Source organism: Triticum dicoccoides, chromosome 4A (genome assembly GCF_002162155.2).
Source record: "Triticum dicoccoides isolate Atlit2015 ecotype Zavitan chromosome 4A, WEW_v2.0, whole genome shotgun sequence".
NCBI classification, from domain to species: domain Eukaryota; kingdom Viridiplantae; phylum Streptophyta; class Magnoliopsida; order Poales; family Poaceae; genus Triticum; species Triticum dicoccoides.
Window position 1 is genome coordinate 561510308 of NC_041386.1, and position 11359 is coordinate 561521666.

Here is an 11359-nt window from a genome sequence, read left to right on the forward strand (position 1 = left end):
CCTCGCCCCCATCCCGCCGCCGCCCACCCGCCGCCTTCGATTCCGGCCATTCCGCTGACGGAATCACACTGCCGGGCCGCCCTAGACCCGGGTCCACCGCGTCGCTGCATCGGCGCCCCAGATCCGCCGAGTCGCTGCCCACCCTAGATTCGCCGAGCCACCCCCGGGTAGCCGCCGCCCCGTATTGACCGCCGTCGATGAGTCCCCTTTTGCGCCCCTTCTAGTTCGACGTAGCGGATGATTTATAGATGATTTTTTGTTCATGCGAGCTCAGGTACGATCTGTAGATTGATTTGAGCCCTTGTGAGGAATTTTTGCTAAAGGATTCGTCCTCGTCCGACGACTCGGACATAGAGCCGCTGCTCGAGCACCATCGATAGGAGATGGTGGTGGCGGTCCTCACCGTGAAGGAGCTCGAGGATCGGAACCGCAAGGGATGGCGAGGATCGACCGTCGGTCATCTTTGCATCCCTCGCAACCGCCATCTCGGGAACATATTGTTGATGCAAGACTACTTCGCGGACAATCCTATATATCCGCTGCACCTTTTCCGGAGAAGGTATCGAATGCGCCGATCCCTCTTCGTAAAAATAGTGCAAGCTTGCGAGGCCAATTCTCGGTTTTTTACTCAAAGGAGAGGGGCATGATCATCGAAGAGAGGGACATGAACTTGGAGTTCTTCTACGACAATGTCGGTAGCCGTGTGAAGCCAACTAGAGACCCTGACCGCATGCACACATTCATTCAAGCATACTGGTAGAATGAAGACGCAAACACCCACTATCAGCTTCAGGAGGATCTCATTGAGCATCATTGACAAAAGCATGGGCGGTAAAACCTGCTTTTCTTACATTTATTTCATTTAATTCATGTGTGATTTGTATCATTGTTTTATTCGGTACAACTCTTGTATTGAATTATTAGTTTAATTCGGTGATTTGAATACTTATTATAATTTGGATGATTGTTGTATTATAATATTCACATTTTACCTTATATTAAATTCATAATTATGTGTAATATGTGACATATGTGTCAAATTCAGAAAAAAATCATGTGTTTTGCGGGGTGGCGCGGACTGCGGCCAAACAGACCCCGCATAGCGGAGCTACCAGCCCACAAAACACGTTTTTCGCGAACTGTAAACGCATTATAAAGATCCGCGATATAAAAGATCTGCTAGAGATGCTCTTAATGGGATAAATAGTCGTTGCGCTGGACATAGGGGAAAACCTTATTGTGTAAGTTGTCGTGCAAACACCCAAACCGAGCGACCGGACCAAATAATTGGGTCGGACCATCTCGCGTTTTATATATCCCGGTTTTGGAAACCTTCTAGAAGGTTGCCAACCGATTCAGGGCTGGGTTTATTCATTTTTATTTTATCTCCGGTTAATTTAATGGTTTTCTGGGCTTTTTCTTTTTCTTTTAGTTTTTGTTTCCGCTTTAATTATTTTTTTCAATTTGTTTTTTATTCTTTCCTTCTCTTTTCTATCTTCATTTTTATTAATTGAACTTTTTCAAAAAATGATCATAATTTGAAATAAATCCCTTCTTTGGAAAAATGTTCAGAATTTCAAATTGGTTAGTGTTTCTAAAAATGTCTATTTTTCAATAAATGTTCGGGAATTTAGAAAATTTGTGTTTTTAGACATTGTTTGGAAATTAAAAATTATTCACATTTTTCAAAAAAACTTGGAATTTTATTTAAAGAATTAAAATATTGTTAGGAATCTCAAATATTTGTTCACAGTTTGAAAAAACATTCATGATTTAGACAATTGTTTACTTCTTCAAATTTTGTTTACTTTTTAAAAAAGCATAATTTAAAATTAAATTCATGTTTAAAATTTGTTCTTGTTGTTCAAAAACTGTTCATAATTGTAAATTTTGCTAGGGTAATTCAGAAACTATTTCAGAATTTCATTTTTTCAGATTTTCCCAAAAATAGTTCAAGTTTTCAAAATGTGTCGAGACAATAGAAAATCTCTATGCTACAGTAACATGATGTTGCAGTTAATATTCCACCATAGCGAGATTTTAAATTTCAATCGCGTTGTCATCTGGCACAAGCGGCCATAAGGTCTAGGTGACGTAGTAATATATGAATGGAACATGCCAAACAGAAAATAGATACAGAGCAAAGTGAAATTCAATTACGTAGAACAAAGGATCGGATGAATCATGCACCTGCAAATAAATTTAGTGGTTAATATTTGTACACTTCACATACTACACAGGAACTGTTAGAATAAATCCGAAGCATGTAGTCGATCATCCAAAGACTAAGCAATCACACGAGGCACGACACCGAGATTTGTTAACGAGGTTCACCATCATGGCTACATCCTGGGGCATGAGTACGGGCGCTCCTCCCTGTGATACCGTCACAATACCGCACACCGGTCACCCGAGCGCCAGCACACGCCACTAGCTGCTCCTTGCGCGCCTGTGCTATTATGTTGACATAGGATACATCGTCTGTCTACATTCACTATATATGAGAGGCTTAGAATACAAGTGTCCTACTAAGACACGGCTCCATATCCTAACACAATACTACTCAGAGTCCAACTGTAATCTAACTTATACATAATATTCGACACAACTCTAACAGGAACCCCTGCACTTCCTGCACTTGCTATATACAGGGAATCATGCATTCGAGCTCTATCCAACAATAAACTCAGTGGTTAATATCCATGTAATCAGTGGAGTGAGGCTTTTTAGCTCTCGGGCTACATGGAGTCTGAAATTTTCAACAATTCAAAAATCAACTTTTCAAGTTTAAAAAATCAGAAAATAAATATACTATGTGTATAAATTTTATTACGAAATATGTTTTGATGTGAGAACCAACTTATGGTTGGGTGATTAGGAGGGCAGTGTATCTCCAACCAACCAAGGATTAAACTTTTTTGTGTCTTATAAAGGCAAAATATTCGTTTAACGGGAGATAGTGGTGTGCGCATTCATAAGGATGAGTATATGTACGTGTTCGTTAGCGTCTGTATTGTGTTTAAAAAAATACGTTTTGATGCAAGTTGTACCAAAAAAACTGAATAGTACATATGCTAGAAAAGTAGAAATACATGATTTGGCTAATTTCGTGTAGCTAGCATATGTATTTTGCCATGAAACTTTACAGGCAAGTAGTATAGATCCATAGGTATATACATAATTTTTTCAGAGCTTTTTGGAACCTAAACATTTGATTTTTAAAATTTTCAAATTCCAAGCTCCATGGAGCTCGAGCTCCATTAGCAATTTCCTAATCAGCCTATGGAAACATAGGGTGATATTTCTGGTTTTATTCCTTTTGCACCTACAAATTTACAAGGTGCTCGTGTGCTCGTGAGTAGAGCGCATGGCTCATCGTACATTAAGCTATATAAAAGTTTTGGTATAACAACGCTGACATGAACACAGGATAAGTGACAGGGTAATCTATGTACTCTGCAAAGAAGAAGAAAAACTATGTACTCTGTAAGTAACATACCAAACACAGAAAGTGAATACGGAGAAAAGTTAAATTCAATTACAACAGATGACACATGAACATATCAGAATGGGAATTGGACTTGCGCCCTAATATACAAAGGAAACCCTGCATTTCTTGCACTTGCTACATACAGGGAGTCCTGCATTTGACCCCTATCCAGCAACAAACCCAGTGGTTGATATCTATGTAACCAGCCTATGAAAACGATTTTTCAAGGGGCCAAGGGTTATAGCAGCTGATACAAGTGTACTACTGTTCGTGGTACAAGTGATTACAACATATATATGTATCCCAGCACAGATATCCTCGTAAAAGTATGTGCCTAAAGCATTACATTCTTAGCTACTGTACAACGATAGGTCGCACAATTGTTCTACTAACCTTTGCCAGGCCATCAACTATTATTATCCCCTGGCCAATTTTGCTGAAAATCTATGCAACCTGCAAAACTTCTTGACGCTTAATGTCAAACACCTTGTGTAGCGTATCCTCAACAACCTGCAAAAGAAGAAAGCATCATGGTTATGCGGTTTTCAGTTTATTTGATGTGCACCAATATATTGTACACCAGTGTAAATTATGTACAAAAGAAGCACCTCAACCGGGTGAATTACATTACCTTGTCCGGGGTTGAGGCACCAGAAGTAACTCCAATTGTGATAGGCCCTTCTGGTAGCCAGTTTTCTGCCTCAATAAGCTCACCGTGCTGTCAAACAGTTCAAATTTCAGTTAAAAAGGTTACATTCTTCCATCTGTAAGTACAGCACCTCTTCTCTCAGCAAGATTCACTACCAGTTTTCAAATATAATAGTTTACTCTCAATGAGAAATGAATATTAATCAGGGTATTAGAAAGTACATTTAGCTTGTAGCTAATCCTGTTTCCTGGTCCAATCCTTTGTTCACTGTCAATCCAGTAGGACGGAATTCCACTGAGTTCTCCAATTTCTTGCAAATGAGAGGTATTACTGGAGTTCCACCCTCCAATAACCAGAATAAGGTCAACCTTTTCCTTCACTAGGTGATACATCGCATCCTGTCTTTCCTAAGATATGAAGTTGAAGTGTGTCATCAGTATATATATGTTCAAGTGAAGATACGACTCTATGCCCTTACTCCTACGTAAATGTTTTTAAGACACTAAAAACAAAGTAAAATACTACTATGTTTCCCTTTACTACAACTATATATGATCTATGTTTTAGTTCCACCCAAAAGATAAAAATGACAAAATACAATATTGCCCCTATGCTCTCACTGAATCTATCACACGTGTAGCATTGACAGAGTAGTTGGTGGTACAGGTCAATGATAACATGTAGTCATCTAGTGCACAATCTCCATAAAATGAAAGTACATGCTTAAAAGAAAATGTACCTGTGTGGCATCACAAATAGTGTTGAATGCAACAAAGTGTTCATTGGCATTCTCGACTCCATACTTACGCATCATAGTCTTCTCAACAAGTTTTCCTGTTAATTATAAAGCATTTTGGTTAAAACTGGAAGTAGTAGCAAATCTGTACTGTGCAAAATCACACAGCCATAATGAACCTCTTAGTAAAACGCACCAATTTGTTCAGTTTCTCCTTTAAGCATTGTTGTTTGATTTGCAATGCCCACCTTTTCCAAGTCAACATCAGGATCAAATCCTGGAGAAACAGCCTTTTTGAATTTCTGCGATTGTGGACCAAACAGTTCCATTAGGCATCATCATTTCTTTCCAACATGGCAGTAAAGGGTAATTTGAGAAGAATCTATACCTCAAGGAACTCCTCTCTAGTTGAGCTAGACCCATCAAGTTGGCCACCAAGTATATAATCACATACATATGTTGCCTGTTTCATTTGATAATACTTTGTTATCTCAAACCACGGAGTGGATTTAGCATCAAGCGTTAAACAACAGAAAGATATAAATGCATCAAACGTACCTCGACCATATTCTTCACAATAATGTACTTCCCTGCAAAAGAAGCAGTGGCAACAGTCTCTTCATGGGCATATTTTCCGTGAATAATAGAAGTATAGTCGCCCTTCTTATGCTTCTCAACCATGTTCCACACCTATATTATAATTACACGGTTGGTTAGCCTGATAAATGTTGTGACACTCGAGAACAGAACAACATCATACAAAAGAGCAAGGCACGTATTAAAATGCAAAATGTACCTTTGAAACCCAAGGGCATGTCGTATCAACAATTTGCACGTTCTTCTCATTTAATGTGTACATCTCATCCACAGCAGCTCCAAATGCAGGCAAGACAACAACATCGCCTTGTTCAATAACATCAAAATCCTTAATACCAGCGTTAACAGGAATATCTTTGACACCCATGTCCTCCAATTTCTGCATGAACAATCAGACGAAGAAACAGGAATTTAATTCTGTCAAATCCACAGCCATTAGACAGACATGACACGAAATGAACACAGCTAGGCATGTTACGGTTATTTTTCTTTTCTCTTGCTCTACTGACACTACATGAATACCGAAACCACAAACTAATTGTTCAAGTGACCGAGTAGCTACAGCACAAAGGAACCTGGTGGCGATTGTTCAGTATGAACACCTTTATCATTAACATGCGTCCTAATAATTAGATAGTGGGTGATTAATCCCCTCATACACGTAAGATCAGATTCTTCTGAAAAACCATCCAGGAACAGAAACACTTAACCCCACGAGCCGCGCATGGCGATTGTCAAGCAACACGAACTTGGTTATACCTTGTTGACCGTGGGGTTGTGGATGATCTCGTTGGTGATCCAGACGCGCTCCTCGGGGAACTGCTTGCGCGCCTCGTAGGCGATCTGCACGGCGCGCTCGACGCCCCAGCAGAAGCCGTAGGCCTCCGCCAGCTTCACGGTCACCGGCCCCCAGGTGTACTCGTTCCCGTTGTCCTTGAGCGTCTTTATCACATCGCCTGCAGGCACTCCCCGTCAATTAGGAACGTTTCTGAATGAATCGGACCGCAAATAGCTACTGCTCTAGTCTCTAGAGGCTAGATAGAGCTTACTGGTGTACTCCTGGCTCATGAGCTCGAGGGTCTCCTTCTTGTGGCCGAAGCCCTTGCGGTTGTAGTTGTCGCTGCGGGTGAGGTTGTGGCGGAAGGCCTTCTTGTCGAAGTCCGGGTCGAGGGAGGCCGACGCGGACGCCGCCGGGGGAGAGGCATCGCAGCGGACGGAGGAGGGCGCGCGCCGGCCGCCGCGGCGCGGTGAGGAGGAGGACGAGGACGAGGCGGCCGGGGAGAGGAGCGCGGAGCGGAGCTGCGTGGTGATGGTCGCCATCGCTTGTGGCGGAGGGAGTGGGCGGGCGTGTGGAGCTGAGCTGCGGGGCGGACGACGCCAAGTGCCGCGGCGGGGAACGGAATGGGGATAGGTGCGCTGGGTTTGGAATGGGGATCCACTTCCCCTTGTGATCATCTTATCCCCGGACCTCATGTTTTGTCCTGTGGCAAATTTAGGAAAAACACCCTTTACTTTGTGAGTGGCATAAATGAAACCTTTTATGCTTGGTTTTTACCTTGGGAGAGAAAACATGACTAAAGTGTTCAAGAAAGAAAATGACATTGGAGTAGGGATCTTTTTCGAACCGGAGGCAAAAAATTTGTCTCATCTCATCAAAGAAGGAGGTTCTATATAATTACAAGGCGACCGACTCCCAAAAGACACACTCTTGCGGCGGGATCAAACTCAAATCTCTTGCATCCGCTATAACCCACGGATTGGGCCTCGTCTTTAATGTTACACCTGCTAACACCTGACATGGACGAAGTTTTCCTAAAACACTCGCATTACACTCAGTTCCAAACCTCCCACGACGCAAGCATGGGAAGTGATGCAATCCCCTCCCTCTAGTTGTCGGTGCCATTGGTACCAATGATATTGGCCATGCCATGCAACCAATCCCTAACAGAAGTGAAGTTGCCCTCATCTGACTACTCATTTCAGAACACAATAATTTTGCAACCAAGCTCTTTGGATACTTTTACCGAGACACGTGATTTTTAATAACATTTCCCTGTGATGCTCTTTGAATTATTAAGGAGGTATGCATAAATTTTTCCTATTTGATTCAAACCCTACTAAAATCCTCATAAAAAAATTGTACCAACCACCTTGAGAGGATTTGTTGATCAATTTTCTAGCAAGAAAGTTAATCCAAGTCAATATCTCTCGGTAAAGAGTCCACATTCTCATAGATGCCCTTATTAGTTGGGTACTTTGCCCTTCATTGTCTAGGTTTGCCTCTGAGCACCACAAAAGCAAAAGAATGAAATTTTGGTGACTCAAATTTCAAGGGTGCAAAAGAGGCACCTTGACTGCTCTTATTGCTTGAACCATAGTGGTAAGGTTTAGGTGGTCGATTCGTTCATATCATCCTTGCCCATTAAATCATTTCTAGCGATGTTCGTTCAGTGAAAGATGATGTTCCCATCGACTATGAGGTGCATGTGGTGACTATTGGTCAATTTCAAGATTTGTCGGCTCATTCTCTTGAAGGTGTTCATAGGGATAGATTGTATGTTCTTACGTTCATAGGGCTGAGTATACATGCGTGTATGTGAGCATATTTATTTATACTATTTTTCTCACAAAATAAAGTTCGCAAATGGGTTATCGAAGAAATTGACGAGCATAAATCAACGTCTTTGGAGAGACAAAATCCTTGCAAGTAAAATATAATAACCGATAGCTGCATGAGAGTTATTTTGTAAGCCAAATGATCACACGGTTCCTGCGGTTATTAGTCTCTATATGCAAAATGACTACTTGCTACTGAACTTGTGGAATGATCGGGTTCTCAGAGGAATTCAGCCAAACATATACACATGTAGGAAGAAATTCAAGGAAGAAGTATCTCTTAGGGGTACATGGCAAAGATGATATTCTTACTCTAGCCTTCAGTCTTGAGTGGAAACCTTTGTATAACGTTTACATTACAGAGGGTCTCTAGCATTGTATCAGATTAATTTCCATTTCCTTTTGCGCAAACTATTGTTTGAAAATATAAATACATGCAATAGGGAAACCTACTTTTTTTAAACAATGAGCCATCTTGTGGATTTCCATTACAGAAACCACCAACAATATTATTTCAAGAGTAGAGAAACAAAACAAAGTTGGGAATGAAGAATGTCGGTGTCAAAACCGGCGGATCTCGGGTAGGGGGTCCCGAACTGTGCGTCTAGGCCGGATGGTAACATGAGGCAGGGGACACGATGTTTTACCCAGGTTCGGGCCCTCTTGATGGAGGTAAAACCCTACGTCCTGCTTGATTAATATTGATGATATGGGTAGTACAAGAGTAGATCTACCACGAGATCAAAGAGGCTAAACCCTAGAAGCTAGCCTATGGTATGATTGTTGTTCCTGCTACGGACTAAGACCCTCTGGTTTATATAGACATCGGAGAGGGCTAGGGTTACACAGAGTCGGTTACAATGGTAGGAGATCTACATATCCGTATCGCCAAGCTTGCCTTCCACGCCAAGGAAAGTCCCTTCCGGACATGGGACGAAGTCTTCAATCTTGTATCTTCATAGTCCAGGAGTCCGGCCGAAGGTATAGTCCGGCTATCCGGACACCCCCTAATCCAGGACTCCCTCAGTAGCCCCTGAACCAGGCTTCAATGACGACGAGTCCGGCGCGCAGATTGTCTTCGGCATTGCAAGGCGGGTTCCTCCTCCAAGTACTTCGCGTTCCAACAGTGCTTGATAGCTACTTGAGAATGGGGCGATGTGGAAAGTTAGCTGTTCACGAGGGAAGTTATCGGGGGAGCCGAACATAACTTCTAGCCGGGAGAACCCATACAGCGGGCATCCGGGCCTGGCGTTACCCCTTGAAAGGAGGTTTTGCTATGGCGAATTTTTGTTGGGTCTATCCCCATGTTGCGGATTGTGTCCTGGTATAATAGGTTTAGACCACTGCCGCCGTCCATCAGGACATTTGTAAAGTGGAGTCCGCCGATTATTGGATCTAATACCAAGGCAGTCCAGCATGCGTTCCGGATACTTCTAGAGTAATCCTGATGGTTGAAGGTGATCGGTTTTAACAACCATTGGCGAGACTCCTTTGGGATAAGCCGTATGGCGCATATCTCTGGTGGCGCCGTTCTATTCGTCATGTGAAGTAAATTTACTGTTTTGACTTCTTGTGGGAAATCCTTTTGTTTCCTGGTGCTCTGCTTGTGGGGTTCGTCGTCGTCCTCACTTGGTGTATCGAGCCCCTTGTGTTCAGCGTTGAGTTTGCCGTCTTGCTTGAAAACCCAACAACCTCTATGGGTATGGTTCACGGGCTTCCCGGGAGTACTGTGTATTTGACATATCTTGTTCAAGATTTTGTTTAAGTTGGATAGCTCGTCCATGTTATCCTTCAGGGGCGGCTTTCTATGATTCTGTCGCGAGCTTTTGAATCCGGCGTTGACCGCCATGCTCTTTGGGCTGTTTCCCTTATTCCGGCGCTGGTCCTTGCTGCGTCGGGGTTTTCCGTTTCCATCCCTAACTTTGGATGTACTTGGGTTGCTGGTGCTACATCTTGCCAACCAGCTGTCCTCTCCTGCGCAAAAGCGGGTCATGAGGCTTGTTAATGCGGCCATTGTTCTTGGCTTTTCTTGACCGAGGTGTCTGGCGAGCCATTCGTCTCGAACGTTATGCTTAAAAGATGCTAGGGCTTCGGCGTCCGGACAGTCGACTATCTGATTCTTTTTAGTAAGAAATCTGTTCCAGAATTTCCGGGCTGACTCTCCGGGCTGTTAAGTTATCTGACTGAGATCGTCTGCATCCGGAGGGTGGACATAGGTCCCTTGAAAATTTGCCCGGAAAGCATCCTCAAGCTCTTCCCAACTTCCAATGGTGTTTGCGGGAAGGCTTTTGAGCCAATGCCGGGCTGGCCCTTTAAGCTTGAGGGGTAAGTATTTTATGGCGTGGAGGTCATCTCCTCTGGCCATGTGTATGTGGAGGATATAATCCTCGATCCAGACCCCAGGGTCTGTTGTTCCGTCATACGCCTCTATGTTTAAGGGCTTGAATCCCGCTGGAAATTCATGGTCCAGCACCTCATCGGTGAAACATAGGGGGTGTGCGGCACCCCTGTATTTGGGTGTGCCGTGATGTTCAGATATTTGTTGTGTTGCATTGCTTACTAGAGCTTGCTTTCTTGGCCCGTATATAGATCTGGCTGGGCCGTCTTTTTTATGCGGATCCTTTGGTGGATCGCGTGTCGGCTTGTGTGCGGCGCCGCTTGCCGCTCCATGCTGTCCATGTGGTCGTCCATCCGACCGGATGGCTTTCCTATTTTTTGACTGTGGGGGCTCTAAGGCCTCCTCGTCAAATTCAGGCAGTAGCTTTTGTTGGGGAACGTAGTAATTTCAAAAAATTTCCTACGCACACGCAAGATCATGGTGATGCATAGCAACGAGAGGGGAGAGTGTGATCTACGTACCCTCGTAGATCGACAACGGAAGCGTTAGGTTGATGTAGTCGTACGTCTTCACGGCCCGACCGATCAAGCACCGAAACTACGACACCTCCGAGTTCTAGCACACGTTCAGCTCGATGACAATCCCCGGACTCCGATCCAGCAAAGTGTCGGGGAAGAGTTCCGTCAGCACGACGGCGTGGTGACGATCTTGATGTACTAATGTCGCAGGGCTTCGCCTAAGCACCGCTACAATATTATCGAGGACTATGGTGGAAGGGGGCACCGCACACGGCTAAGAATATGATCACGTGGATCAACTTGTGTCTCTAGGGGTGCTCCCTGCCTCCGTATATAAAGGTTCAAAGGGGGGGGGGTGCGGCCGGCCAGGATAGGGCGCGCCAGGAGGAGTCCTACTCCCTCCGGGAGTAGGATT

The 11359-nt window shown here is 43.7% G+C and overlaps 1 protein-coding gene across 1 annotated transcript; it reads right to left on the reverse strand.

Moving 5' to 3' along the window:
• Nucleotides 1–3512: 3512 nt before the first annotated feature.
• Nucleotides 3513–6909, reverse strand: LOC119286763 (4-hydroxy-3-methylbut-2-enyl diphosphate reductase, chloroplastic). The gene is made up of 10 exons (XM_037566210.1): nt 6522–6909; nt 6232–6428; nt 5672–5851; nt 5434–5565; nt 5264–5338; nt 5072–5177; nt 4879–4973; nt 4361–4546; nt 4122–4208; nt 3513–4000 (listed from the first exon to the last, which is right to left on the reverse strand). Exons 1-10 carry the CDS (start codon nt 6790–6792, stop codon nt 3935–3937), a joined length of 1395 nt encoding a protein of 464 aa, XP_037422107.1. The 5' UTR covers nt 6793–6909; the 3' UTR covers nt 3513–3934.
• Between the last annotated feature and the right edge of the window lie 4450 nt (nt 6910–11359).

Bases quoted from the DNA above. Each gene is read 5' to 3' on its own strand.
- LOC119286763 (XM_037566210.1), bottom strand. From the start codon at position 6,792: ATGGCGACCATCACCACGCAGCTCCGCTCCGCGCTCCTCTCCCCGGCC. The intron at 5,852-6,231 runs GTATAACCAAGT...TTGTTCATGCAG, and splicing joins ACAACCCCACGGTCAACAAG to AAATTGGAGGACATGGGTGT. The intron at 5,178-5,263 runs GTATAGATTCTT...CCACAATCGCAG, and splicing joins CTAGAGAGGAGTTCCTTGAG to AAATTCAAAAAGGCTGTTTC.